Below are 14,480 nucleotides of genomic sequence, written 5' to 3' on the forward strand. Positions count from 1 at the left end.
CATTGAAAAAAAACATAGTCCTCCTGTTGGTATTTAATGAAAAGAAAAGCCAGAATATCCTGAAAACCTTAAGCATGGCCACTGAAAGCATAAATTCTGTAATCCTAAGCACTGACAACCTGGGAACAGTGTAGCGTAATGGCTAAAGAACTGAGCTTGCAACTCCAGGGTTGTTAGTTTAATTCGCATGTGGGGCACTACCTTTCGATCCATGAGGATGGCCCTAAAATAAATATCCCTGTATAAAAGGATTGCATTCAACGAATGTAAGCTGTATAAGTCAATCTGAGTGTCTACTGAAAACTGTGTGCACAAAATGCCAGAAATGTTCTGGATGGAAAGGTTGTTTTTTTTTTCATGGAAACATCAAGTTTGGTTTCGTCTTCTGTGTCATTATTTGCTCCTTCAAATTTTAATATGAACAGCGTCTGTTGGTATCTGGTATTTGAGTATATACTCAAACTGCCTCACTTCACTGTGGACCCCAACATATGAGGAATTTTATGCCTAGTTTTAGTCTGGGGTCATATTTTGAGCTAAAAAAACTCCAATCAAGTACTGGGAGGTTCTTACTTTGAAGTTGTAGTGCTGCTTTAAACTCGTTAAAATAGGTCTTGGATGGGCTCTGTCAGACCACTCAGTGCTGAAATGGCGAGTGGACAGTAGGGGAATAGGGCGTCTGAGCTAGGGCCCGTGATTCGTCAGACCTGACTCCTCCCCCTAAGTGGCCACGCCCGTCTGTGTTCTAGCTGAGCTGGGCGACTGCGACCCCGCGGAGCATGCTCTGGACCTGGTGTCGGAGTTCCGCTTCATGCCCGAGCAGACGGAGGACATGGAGGTGGCCATCTTCAACACCTGGAAGGAGTGCAGGTAAAGCACACGGTCCTCCAAAGCTCCGAGTACCTCAAACAACCCACAGCCGATCCAGACCCTCCTCCCAGACTCAGCAGCTGGTCCAAACTTCCATACTTTCCTCCCAGACATAGCAAGTGAAATTAGACCCTGATCCTGGATCAGTGGTGTGGGAAGAACCTCTGCAGTGTACACCTAATATGCCCTAATATTTACCCACAATTAAGGCTTAAAGATATTACATTAAGGATTTGCTTGTTTTCAAAGAAAATCCTTGACATGATATCTTTAAACCGGCAATCAGTGTCAGATGGGACTTCCACACGCAGACGTGCTCAGAAAGACATTCAGGTGTAGGTGAGAGCATAAACCAGAGCCCAGACTTTGACCCTGCTGGAGTCAGGAAGAAGGGTCTTGGGAGCTTATCTAGCAGGTGTCCTGTCTCGGTTCAAAATTTGGAACACATGTGGTCTGTTTTGTGCCTTTATTAAACTCCACCTCTAAAGCCCCTGGTTAGCCTTTGATGGCGCAGAAATGTGCAAGTCATTAAAACGGCCCCTTCAGACGTAAAAAGGAGCGTCGTCAAGACTTCCTCCACTGTCAGCTGTCAGCTTTTTGCTGTCGAGTTGGTAACCTTAGTAAGGGGAGTTTTAACCGGTAAATCTTTCTCAACTGGGGTTCCTTTTGGCTTGGCTGAATGATCGCTCGGGTTCTCCAACAGGGACATGGAGCGCTCACTCTCTGTAGACCACACCTCCTTTTGCTTTTGGCCAAGGGGGGGGCTTTCGCCCCATGTAGTCGGAAACATGCTCCTAATGTTCCCAGTGAGTGTGATTTAAATGTTATAGCAACGTTGTGTGAGAGTTTGTGTTATGACTTTACCAGGGGCCAGACTCCTGCACAGGCAGAGATTAACTACCTGAACAAGGCCAAGTGGCTGGAGATGTATGGAGTGGACATGCACATGGTCAAGGCGAGTATTCGCTCCTTACAGTAATATAAGTCATGTATGTTTCCACAACAGTCAATACCATAGATGCCTTCCACAACAGTACCATAGATGACTTGCACAACAATGGCATAGATGCCTCATTCAACAATACCATGGATAACTTGCCAAACAATGCCTGAGATAACTTGCACTACAATACCATAGATAACTTGCAACAGCAATGTGATAGAAAACCTAACACAACAGTACCATAATTTGCACAATATCATAGATGACTTTCACAACAATACCATAGACACCTTCCACAAAAATAAAAAATTCCAAAACTCTCTTCATGGCCGTTTCATCTATCACAGTTGTATTGAGGAAGCAATCACTGCTGTTGGCAGTTGAAAGCACAGCAGATGCTCTTGGAAAATGGAAAGCGGTTTGCAGGGTTTCTGTTTACTGACAATTACAGGTCAGAAACTGAATATCAGATGCTTTGGCAGAATAGAATGTGGCATCTCGTTTTGGCAGACGATAAAATATATCATCTTGCATAATGACAAGATTGAGACTTGCAACCAATGATAAAAATATGGATGTCAATGCTTTCTAGAGAGCTCATTATAACTAAAGTTTAGTTTGTTTACGTTACCTTTCAGTGCAAATGCGTGCGCGAAACATTTTTTGAATGATTCCTAGTGTATTTATTTGTTCAGCAAGCGATGAGTTTAAAATGTGATTGTGTGTATACCGCCCCCTTCAGGCTCGAGATGGGAATGAGTACAGTCTGGGCCTGACCCCCACGGGAGTCCTGGTGTTTGAGGGCGAGACCAAGATCGGACTCTTCTTCTGGTGAGGGGTTGTGCACGTGCACGTGCACATGTATGCATGCACTCTTCTGCGTTTGCATGCGTGGCATGCTCTCATTTTACCAGTACGTTGTCCAGAACCCATCTTTCCAGCACACTGTCCACAATTTACATACAGACTTTCCAGTGCAGAACCTATGGCTGTGCTCTTTGTGCCTCTCTGCCTCTTCATAATCTGCAGGGCTTGTGGTTTATGAAAGGGTTCATCTGAGAAAGTTCCACTTACTGATTGAAACCATCAGAAGGCCTGCAAATGTTGCAGTTTCTCCAGTCTCTGGAGTCGGTAGCTCTCCTGAGACTGAAGCTCAGGTGGTTAATGGGTGCCTGGGTGGTACAGGAATGTGTGGTCTCTGCAGTCTTGCAGGAACGGGGCCATGCAGTGCTGCTGGGTTTTGTAGTTCTCAGCACCAGTAGTTACCTTTGATCCTTTATAATGGCAGGGATTGATGCAGTGGGAGCTGATGTTCAGGTCAGGCATACAACCACAGAATCACATCCACATGTACTTATCTGTGTGTGTCTTGATGATTAATGTGTGTGGTGTGTGTGTCTGTATCTGTGTGTGTGTGTGTGTCTGTGTATTCTTCCCTAGGCCCAAGATCACCCGTCTGGACTTCAAGAAGAGCAAGCTGACCCTGGTGGTGGTTGAGGACGATGAGCAGGTAATGCAGGAGACAGATGAGGTAAAGTTTGCTACGAATTTTCAATCCTTCCGCTACTACCAGAACAACCAGAAAGTTCTCCACAGACTGCACTTTGCTCTAACACACACAGGACAGTACAGGTCTTGCAGCTACTCATATCTGGCTTCAAAGAAGTTGCTCATTAGCTGTGTGTGTGTGTCTGTCTGTGCCTGTGTGTGTGTGCAAGCAAGGTTTTCAGCTCCCTCCATGTTGTGTGTCTGGTAAAGGGCGGCCTGGTCTGCTGGCATCTCTCCAGGCAGAGTTAATAAAACTCCCTCTCTTCACTCCCTACCTGCTTCTTTCCTTCTCTCCCTCCCTCTCTCCCTCACTCCTCCCTCCTCTCTCAGGCATGTGTGGCATGTGCAGCACTTGGTGCTCTGTGAAGCAGGGAGCCGTTACTGTGTAAAAGAACACTGGCCAGTGCTGGGGAGGTAGAGGGGCAGCCATTTTATCACCCACTCTGTCAAAACTGGACGCGAGTGAAAAGTGTCTAAATTCTACAGTCACTTCATCGCTTTTACTTTGCCCTGGTGTTAACCGTTTTTATTATGTTTCTGAGAGCGGCTCTTAGCTGGAACTCTTCTGAACTTGTTTGTTCGATGATGAAATGCATTGTGACCAGGTGGAATGCGGTGTTTGTGCCCGCGTGTGGTTTTGGCACCAAACGTAGAAGTCTTGACTGTCAACACCGACACAAGACTGCACACGCTGGCTTTCGTTCCTGTTTTCACGTGACGCTGTCGTGATCTGGGCGGACGCGTATCGCGGTGCCCGTGTCATTTTCACGTCCAGGTTTAACGAACCGGGTTTTCAAAGGGCTGAACTCTCTGCCCCTCTGCTAGAGCAGGCTAATGCTGGGAAAGTCACAAAGCTGCAGCACTGATTGGGGCACAGGAAGGAATGTCTTTTTTTTTTTTTTTTTTTTTTCTTTGCTTTTTTTTCTTTTCTTCAGTGAGGGATGATTGAAATTAGATTAATGAGCGAGCAGAAACCCCAGAGCAGCCCCCAATCCTGCACCCACAGGCTGAGGGTTCTGTGGAAGAGGGACCGGTCCGTTTGTATTTGAGGGAAAAAAAGCCACAAGGACAGAAATTTCCGGGGTAGGAAAGGCGCCCCCCTGTGTGAGTCGGACATAAGCCGCGTTTCCACCAAAATTACCCGGAACTTTCAGTCCCAGGAACTACTTTACCAGGAACTAAAAGGTTCCTTCAGCCAATGGTTGTCTGCGTTTCCACCGGGGTCTAAAGTACCGCGAAGATTAGGCAAATTAGCCCACTGACGTTGTCGTCGGTCCATCTGTCATATGATTTCTTCTGTAACCCCATACTACCACCGAAGTAGCCCACATTAATTTCTAATAACCGGGACAGGCCGGAGGGGTTTATTCCACTTATATACAACGGGTTACCAACAATGACTATATATGGTTACTTTTGTATTTATTGATTTTCATATATCCTCTCAAACACATTCATTAACAGCAGAAAACATGCACACGTTGTAAACAATTTGCTGTTTTATTACTTTCTCGTCGTCAATTCCATATAGGCTAATCGCAAAATGATAGAACGAAAACTCGGACTTGCGTGAAAATGTAAATTAGTAGTGGTACAGCCACCGTTTGCTTTCCTTCGAAGTTACTGCTAGCCGAGCAGCGAAGTGTGCCCTCCAGATGCGAACCATGCACCATAAATGAGTCCATAGTCTTCCTGGTCTTTTCGTGGAATTGAAAAATGGCAGTAAAATTACGGCAGTCTGAAAAAGCTAAAGGGAAGATTACTAGAATTAACCTGTTATTTTACCCGGATAAAAAGTGCGGAAGGTGATTTTCAGTTTGCTTGTACTGTATCACCAATGATAATTATGCAGAACTACCGCATACCTCACATAACTGTATCAAACGTTTTGAGTCAATTACAACGGGCTAACAAAGAAAATCCGGAAGAAAATATTCAGCAACCGAATTAATCCGTTTGAATGTTTTGGTAGCCTACGTAATATGCTGTCCCAGCACGAATGCTTAGCATTTTATAAAACGAATACTAAAGCAAGAAAAGAACAGAAGAGCACACGTTATAATTCCAAGACGTTGACAGGCTATAACCAAAAGTAGGCTACTGCGCCGCATAACATACAAGTTTGATTTGAAGTTATTATGAAAATAAATTGGTTTGCCGCTGCATATTTTCAAACATGGCGGGTAATGGCGGAAAATAAATACAACACAAATGCTACGAGTACTCGACCAATCAGAAATGTTCAGCGCTGCAAGCTCCACCCAAAAGGTTCCTGTACTTTCGGAAAGTACTACCCCCCGAGCAGGAACGTTTTGAGGGGTAAAACAAAGCCCCCAGAACTAAATTTAGACCCTAGTTCCTGCGGTGGAAACGCACTGAGTTCCTCAAAAGGTTCCTAGTTCCGGGGTATAGTTCCTGCGGTGGAAACGCGGCTATTGCTTCTCAAACGGACCGGCCCTCTCTACAGAACTCCTGCTCTGTGTACTGTCTGCCTCTGTTACTCCTGTTTCCTCCAGCTGCATTGTGGGTAGGAATTGTGTCTGCAGGTTTAACTCCAGTCCTGTAGGGCCACAATGTCTGTAGGTTTAACTCCAGTCCTGGAGGGCCGCAATGTCTGTAGGTTTAACTCCAGTCCTGGAGGGCCGCAGTGTCTGTAGGTTTAACTTCAGTCCTGGCAGGTTTAACTCCAGTCCTGTAGGGCCGCAATGTCTGTAGGTTTAACTCCAGTCCTGGAGGGCCGCAATGTCTGTAGGTTTAACTCCAGTCCTGGAGGGCCGCAATGTCTGTAGGTTTAACTCCAGTCCTGGAGGGCCGCAATGTCTGTAGGTTTAACTCCAGTCCTGGAGGGCCGCAGTGTCTGTAGGTTTAACTTCAGTCCTGGCAGGTTTAACTCCAGTCCTGTAGGGCCGCAATGTCTGCAGGTTTAACTCCAGTTCTGTAGGGCCGCAATGTCTGCAGGTTTAACTCCAGTCCTGTAGGGCCGCAATGTCTGTAGGTTTAACTCCAGTCCTGTAGGGCCGCAATGTCTGTAGGTTTAACTCCAGTCCTGTAGGGCCGCAATGTCTGTAGGTTTAACTCCAGTCCTGTAGGGCCGCAATGTCTGTAGGTTTAACTCCAGTCCTGGAGGGCTACAACGCCTGCAGGTTTTTGTGACATTATTTCAATCAGCTGCCAACATAGAAACGAGTTGAGTGGACCAGTTAATGACTCATAAGTGCTGAAAGGCAGCAGAACCAGCACACTTAGGGCCCGCCCAGGACTGGAGCTGCTTTCCCTCCGTGTTACACTGTGGCTGAGGGCCCCTCTCTCCTCTCCCAGGGGAAGGAGCAGGAGCACACCTTCGTGTTCCGCATGGACCACCCCAAGGCCTGCAAGCACCTGTGGAAGTGCGCGGTGGAGCACCACGCCTTCTTCCGCCTGCGCGGCCCGGTGCAGAAGGGCTCGGCCCGGTCCGGGTTCATCCGCATGGGCTCCCGCTTCCGATACAGGTGGGTCGCACTGAGCGCGCTCGGTCCGCGACGCGGGCGCCAGGACGCCGTTCTCTGTCCTGATGCAATAAGTCCAAGACTGTGTTTTCCTGGCTGTATTTACACACCCTGGCGCTGTGGCGTCGGCATTCCGGAGCACCTCGATACCGTATTACGGCAACAGTCACTTAGGCAACTCAACTGGAATTCAACCGGTGATGTAACAGTAGTGGAGTAATGTATGGCTTCTTGACACTAAGTCATGAGCCAAAGCTTCTTTCCGTGGAGTCGAAGTCAGGACAATGTAGGAATTTACAACAACAAACACTACGAAAGGAAGGGAATGTTTATTGTGTGTCACCCCGGCCAGCTGGAAGATCACAAAAACAAGACGAGTTTATACCACGGTAACCCTCAACACACTGGTCTTCTGTCCTTATTCAAGTAACCTCAGAGGCCCTGACAGGGCACACGTCCCACCTTATCTAGGCAAGACACAAGTGTCTATCTTTGCATTTCGGAAAGGTATATGCTTTGTTCACAAACAGCACTTGTTCTTACATCTTGCGCCTTACCTGAGTAAAACTTAACTGCTATTATTACAAGACAACCACTTCCAGAGTTTTAATGGTAAATGGTAAATGGACTGCATTTATATAGCGCTTTTATCCAAAGCGCTTTACAATTGATGCCTCTCATTCGCCAGAGCAGTTAGGGGTTAGGTGTCTTGCTCAAGGACACTTCGACACGCCCAGGGTGGGGTTTGAACCGGCAACCCTCCGACTGCCAGACAATCGGTCTTACCTCCTGAGCTATGTCGCCGCCTGTTTGTCAGTTCAGTTCAAGGTACTGTTCTTTAGTATAAGTAAAAATGTGGAAAGTAAGTTATTTCAGAAGTTGTGCTACACATTTTGGCTTGCTAACCTTCGTTAGGGTACCCTGCATTTGCCCCCTGTGTTAGCTTGCGCTAGCGTTTAGCGCTAGCTCAAATGTGCTAAACGTGTCTGTGTGCCTCTCTGACAGTGGGAAGACCGAGTATCAGACCACCAAGGGCAACAAGGCGCGGCGGTCGGCCTCGTTCGAGAGACGGCCCAGCCGACGGTACTCCAGGAGGACGCTGCAGCACAGAGGTGGGCGGGGCCACGTTTAAATGCGGTTACAGGAAGCGCAGAGGCCTGTGAATCCTGACGCTCCGCTTTCTATCGGTTGCTATTTGTATAATAGTTCTACTGTACAGGCTGTAGTCTGCGTATTTATATCATTTGAAAAGATTCATAATTATCTGCGGAGGCAGCACAGAAATTCGTGGAGTCTAAAAGCAAAATTCCGCTGCTGTCCTGAAAATAATTTTAAATGACTTTATTTTGTGTATTTGTAGACCAGGATAAATATTTACTGAGTGAATGGCAAAACCTTAAGACCATGTTTCTCTTTTCTGATCTCCACAGCTTTCAGCAGAAACCAGGAGTGAGTATTCCTCCCGTCACATTTCTGGGTTCTGTTTGTCTCTGTCTCTCACACACGCTCGCATACTTACACACGCGCGCGCACACACACACACACACACAGTTTTTCCCTGCTGCTCCACACTCTGACTCATCCTGAGTGTTGAGCTAAAGCCGCATCAGAGAGCCTGGGGCCTGTGCTGAACGCTTCATTCTGCGCCCCCCCCCCCCACCTCTGCCTGGGGTGGGGTGAGGCTGGTCATCATCAGGCTCTGATCTCTTGTGTCTGCACAGTGTACAGTCTGTACCGCACAGGACTAGGCGTGCAAGGTCAACACACCACGTTCATAAGCCCCCAGACTGTTCCTCCACCCCTGATAACATGGGTAGGAGGAGGACCGCTGTGTGTGTGTGTGTGTGTGGTGGGGGGGTGGGTGTGTGGGGTGTGGGTGTGTGGGGGTGGGGGGGTGGGTGTGTGTACCACCAGAGACTTTTACTTTCACTCTGTAAAGATATATGGAATCACATGATTAACTGGAGTTGCCAGGCCAAGATTACAGCTCCGCTCGCTGGTTTAACCCCTTCACTGCCAGGAAAGCTCATTATACAGTGAATTAAATAGTTCAAGTTGTAAGGTCAGCCTTGGTTGAATAAAATGGTTGAAAGGCAGTCCAGGTCTGCGGTAATTAGAAACTGAAGCGCAGGTTAAGCATTTGTTTCCAGCAGCGCTGTAAGTGCCGTGGGCATGACATAAGCCAGGTGCATCCAGACGTTCTGGTTGTTTTTTTTTCATAGTTCACTGTTTTTTCCAGAAACCTTCAAGTTCATTTCCAGCCCAGATTAAACTCGCTCGCAGAGTCATGCATTTTTAATGATCGCCTGGCGGTGCGCTCCCTTAAGTAATGGAAGCGGCATCCTGCCTGGCTTGCGGACGGACTTGTTAGACGGATTTGTAATTACGGGTGAGGGATGGGAAGCTCGCTGGTTGTTTTGATTGTAGTCGTATTTTATTTCGTCCCCTGACCGGTGGGGACGTTACTTCCTCATCGACCGCGGAGGGGCCGTTATTAAAGATGGCCGACCCTCGCCCTTCGGCTGGGGTTCGGTTGTCTTTCTGCCTAAAAAACAAACGGCGGTTTATAGGAGATGTGAGGTTATCGGCTTCCGCCCTTGGGTGCCCCACGTATCGGCAACAAGTCCGTGGAGACCAGCAGGCTGTTTTATAGAAGAGTGTGTGCATCCTGTGAGTCTGGACTTGAGCTGCATAGTAATCTCCTCTCTTCTCTCCCTCTGTCCCTCCCTCTCTCTCACTCTGTGTATCTCTCTTTTTCCCCTCTTTTCTTTTCATCTCCAGTGCGCAGAATAACGGAGTGGACCAGGAAAAAGCGACCAAGGTAAAGGGCGTCAGCCGTTCTCCATCAGTTTTGCTTAAAAAAGGCCTGTCGGATAGCATCGTTCGGGGAAGGAGCCGTCGGGGTGGAATGTGCGATGGTTCCAGGCTCCTCGGGGCACGAGCGTAGCGCGCGCGGAGGACACGGGCGAGGGCTCATTTCCTGTTCGCCTGAGCGGGACGCGTGCGCTGATCTAAGCTGCCTCTTCCTGTTTTCCTCCCTTCTCCAGTCCCAAATCCCGTGGTCCGCCCTGCCCGTGGTCTCGGCCCCGCCCGCCGCTGCGCCCGCCGCGCCCGGACCGCTGGAGATCGAAGCCCTTCCCAGGAGCCCCGGAGCCGGCCAATCAGAGAAAAGAGGGTGAGCAGCCGCACAGGTTTAATACAGTAAAGGCACGAGGTCAGGCCATCTCCTTACCCGGTGACACACCGAATCACCCCCGCACCAAAGCGGCTACCCCCTCCGTGACCAGAAAGGGGGGGGAGGGGGATGCTAACATGGCAATTTCGGGAGGGGGCCAGGGGGAAGGGAAGGGGATAATGTCTGAAAAAGCAGTCGTGAGGTTGGTTTCTAGCTGGCCGGGAGCGTCTTGGCTGTCTGTCAGTAAGCAGGCAGGCGGCTGCTATTTAACTGCTAGCCCCCGCGCCGTGTCAGAAACGAGAAACCGCGCCCCCTCAGATCCAAGATTATTATCGACCCTTCCCGTAAGCCTTCCTCAGGGATTACGGTGGCAACTGAAACATATACAACAAGCGCTCTGCTCTGTGAGCCTGTATTCTTATCTGGTGTTTTACACTAACTTTAGCGAGGGGGGTCATTTCGAGATTACGTTTCGGCACATTTGTAAACGAAACAGTGTCACCGTGTCTTATCTTGCTTATTAGTGTTCCCTCGTGACCTTGCTCTGTTTGTGATGACGTCTGCATCCTTCTTTTTTAAAAGATCCACATTGTTTAATTCTAGCTTGCCGTATTGAACGATCCCCTCTTGAGGCCAGGTATGTATGTGCCTACCTGAGAGCGACTGTCTCGCTCACTGTCGTCCAGCTGCTTTGACCAATCAGATCTGGGGGTGGGATCTTCTGTGACAACAAGGCTCTTTCTGCCAGCTGGGGTTCCTTCAGTGGCTTTTCTTTCCCCCCCCCGGGTTGATTTTTTTTCCTTCTACAAACCAATCAAATCCGTGGTGGGAGTGGCCTTGTCTTGGTGGTGGACAGGCAGACCCTCTTCTCTCTGCCTATGTTTGGGTGCGGCCCTCAGTCCTCAGCACCTCTCTCTGTGATTGGCTAACGACCTGCCCTGGTTAACCCTCCAATCAGTCAGCCTGGCACGTCCCGTGTGACCTGCGTCAGTATTCACTTTAACCCTTTCCGCTCAGACGACAAGAGCTGGCCCTTCAAGAAGTAAATGCTATGAGACCACTACCCAAGGCGATGACTTCTAATTGATGGGTTACCTGACCAAGCATCTCTTGCTACATGAAAGAACTTAGCCTGCTACATGAAAGGACTTAGCCTGCTACGTGAAAGGACTTAGCCTGCTACGTGAAAGGACTTAGCCTGCTACGTGAAAGGACTTAGCCTGCTACATGAAAGGACTTAGCCTGCTACATGAAAGGACTTAGCCTGCTACATGAAAAGACTTCGGATGCAAAACAGTATTTCATTCTAGAAAGAATTAAATGTGGATTACATAAAGTACGGACACCCGAGCCGGCATAGTTAAGGATGTGAGCAGCTGTAAAGCGCAGGTCTGTGAGTTTAATGCGTTCTCCTCCGTAGCTAATGGAGCCCAACCGCCGCCCAGCGCTTTCTCCAGTCGACTCGGTTCGATCCGGGGCGGCCGCGGCTCGGGGAGGCGATACGCGGGACGTAGCGCGCCGGCGGCGTTTCGAATTGAAAAGCCTTGTAAAGCATCGCACTTAACGGCCCGGGTGAACCAATTTACCGGCCCCGAGACCCGCGTTGTTTTCGTTTGGGCCGGATAGCAGCGTGATGTAACGTGATTTAGCGCCGCGGAGGGGGAGAGGAGGAGGCGCGCGGCGTGTTCCCGACTGAACCGCGCTCCGAGCTCAAGCCTGGCACCTCTCCAGCGGTGTAAACAAGGAACGCTGGGAGTATTAGTCACTGAACCCCGTGAAGAGGTTTTTCTGGAGTGTTAGTTTTTCACATCGCTTTCACTTACCAGTAGCCACCGTTACATCTCCGTTTGAAAGTTCAAGTTAATTACTTTCTGATCACAAATGTGATCTTTTATCTTAAAGGGTTGCAGCATAGACATGCATAGACACTTAAAGACGTTCATGTTAGGTGCGCTCCTGCAGGTGCCCTTGACCCAAGGCACTGGCCTCAGAGCTGGAGTTGGCCCCCGGGTGCAGCACAGAGAGGCAGCTGCCCACTGCTCCTAGGTAACTAAGGATGGGTCAAATGCAGAGGGGTTCAATAAAAGTACATCTTAAAAATCTTAAGCGTAGAAGTGACGTCGTTGTTTTTGCCTCTAAAAATCCCGAAGCTCAGCCTTTGAGGGGTAGAATTATGAAGGGGTGATGCACTTACCACTGCGAGAAGGAGCTTTGATTTGATCCGTGATTTGGTACAGTGGTTCCGTAAAATCCTATACTGGAAGAGTAAGCCGGGGTGGTTTTGTCCCCAGGTCCCAGAGTGCTGCAGGAACCAAGGCACCCGAATCTGTTGTTTCCGTTGCGCGGGTGATGCTAACGTGCTAACCGCGACGGGTTCCGGGGGGCGCAACGAATCTGGCTCCGCTCAGGACCGCGGGGTCAGCGGCGGGCCCCGGTCGCGTGCCGTTTATGGGGCCTGTCGGGGCCCCAAATCTCAGGCCTTTATGGAATTTGCAGCCCTGGAATGGAGTGGTTCAGTGTCCCGAGGCAGGTTTATGGTGGTGGATTTTGAGGTTAGCAGCCCCCCCCCCCCGATCCTCCTCCCCCTCCTCTTATCTCATATCCCCCCCCTCCATTACCTCAAGTCTGGTGTCAGACCCTGAGTGACTTTGGGAGTAGCGCCAACCGACTTCGTTAGACCAAACCCGGGCTGAGACCCGAGCAGCATTCTGGTGTTCCGTGTACGAGGGAGAAGCTCTGAGTCAGGGACGTGGGCCTTCACTAATCTGCTGTTAAAAATCTGCTCCTCGCTCTCCGCCGCATGCTAACGCTAATGCTAATGCTAATACGGGGAAACGCAGTGGGTCTCCTGCACGGTGTAAGCTCACGACGGTGTGCTTTTTCAGGCATGTGCACTTCTGTGTGCGCTTTCCTTCCATGCCTAAAGCTGCTCCATATCTTTCTGCCCATTCCACAGTGTCACCTGGCATCTGAGTGACTGTTTCCCAGTCTTATCAACTCTCTCTCTCTCCCCCTTTCTGTCTTTCCTATCTGTCTTTTCCTTTTTCTCCCTTTCTGTCTTTGCTATCTCTCTTCCTTTCTTTCTCCCTTTCTGTCTTTTCTATCTCTCTTCCTTTCTTTCTCCCTTTCTGTCTTCTCTCTCACCACATTCCTCCAGTCCAGTGTTAACCTCACGCTCCCCCCCCCTTCCCCCCACCCTCTGTGTTCAGGCCTCTCTCCTCCTCCCTCCACCCCTCCGCTGAACCCCTCCCCCACCGCGAGGCCAGCCTGCCCCCCCACTCCCCCCCCCTCCCCCCCAGCACCTCGGCTACCGTAAAGTCACCAGTGGAAGGACCGGGACACAAAGCAGCCTGTGTGGAGCTGGCCAGGTGAAACGGGCGCGGCCCGAAACGAACTGAGGGAGCGGCGGTATCGGGGTGGGGTGGGGTGAGGGGGAGTGGGGTGGCTTGTTGAAACCAGATCCCCGTCAAAGTCCTCTCTCCAGGAACGCAGACACTTCCTTTGCACCTCTGAGGATATCTCAGCTATTCCATCAGCAGTCCTCCTCCTACTCAACCCCCCTCCTCCTCCTCCTCCTCCTTCCTGATGGGGGGGATCGCTGTGGATTCTCCATTCTCTGTTTGTTGTTTTGTTCCTAAAACCAGTTTTTAGTGTTGTTTTGTCTTTATTTTATTATGCTATTATTTCCAATGGAACCACTGTTTGTGATTTGCCTTTATGGTGTAGGAGCATTGAATGCATTTTCTTGCATTTGACCTGTGGTTTGTTGTGTTGGGTTCTGCTCCCTGTGACTGAATGCCTTAACCAGTTCTGTCTTAAGTTCCCAACGCGCTGTTGAGTTGTTTTTATTAACGCTTTGACTCACTTTGTTAGCACTCTGTTCTTCAAACGAATCAACTAGCACGTTGTTTGCAACCAGATTCACGTTTTTACCAAAGGCGGTCTTGTATTTCATATTTAACTGCTGGATAATAAGTCGTAATAAAGAGAGCGCTGTTATTCCACCTCTGCCCCGCAGGTATCAGTTTGTGTTGTGAGAGAGAAGATGCCGGAAGGGAAGATTATCAGTGGTTTGTTTACTGCGTAGTGGGATCTACGCCCCCCCCCCCCCCCTCGTTTAAAACTGAAAGCGGTCGTGTCTAAGCCTCTTAGGGGCTGTAATCTCACCTCTGCCTGTGTGGAATGTGGCCTCTCGCACAGCCGCTCCCGGTGATGGTGACCTCGCCGTTTCCGCGGAGACCCCGCGTCCAATCAGGCCGAAATACCCCCCCCCATTTGGGCACTGACCAGCATCTCCTGTGGGTGGTGGTAGGGCAGCGGCTTCAGACTCCAGACCTCGCTCGCACCCTGGACCGCCCCATAGGGCCAGCAGTGTGCTGCAGCGTGAGGCGATAGGTAAACGGTACGGGGCGCTGCACGCAGACATGAGGGTGGGCAGGACCGCTGGCCTGATCCGGCC

The 14,480-nt window shown here is 49.7% G+C and overlaps 1 protein-coding gene across 2 annotated transcripts in view; it reads left to right on the top strand.

Moving 5' to 3' along the window:
* Positions 1-14,480, top strand: part of epb41l5 (erythrocyte membrane protein band 4.1 like 5) — a 41,769-nt gene that overhangs the window by 13,203 nt on the left and 14,086 nt on the right. The window contains exons 8-16 of one of the 2 annotated variants that reach the window (XM_064326728.1): positions 750-870; positions 1,738-1,825; positions 2,556-2,644; positions 3,254-3,344; positions 6,680-6,849; positions 7,852-7,958; positions 8,277-8,295; positions 9,628-9,667; positions 9,894-10,021. In XM_064326728.1, the coding sequence (XP_064182798.1) occupies positions 750-870; positions 1,738-1,825; positions 2,556-2,644; positions 3,254-3,344; positions 6,680-6,849; positions 7,852-7,958; positions 8,277-8,295; positions 9,628-9,667; positions 9,894-10,021 (853 nt within the window). The remainder of the gene's footprint in view (positions 1-749; positions 871-1,737; positions 1,826-2,555; positions 2,645-3,253; positions 3,345-6,679; positions 6,850-7,851; positions 7,959-8,276; positions 8,296-9,627; positions 9,668-9,893; positions 10,022-14,480) is intronic. The other variant, XM_064326729.1, reaches the window with a different exon arrangement.

The sequence above is a fragment of the Anguilla rostrata genome, chromosome 3, assembly GCF_018555375.3.
Source record: "Anguilla rostrata isolate EN2019 chromosome 3, ASM1855537v3, whole genome shotgun sequence".
NCBI classification, from domain to species: Eukaryota; Metazoa; Chordata; class Actinopteri; order Anguilliformes; family Anguillidae; genus Anguilla; species Anguilla rostrata.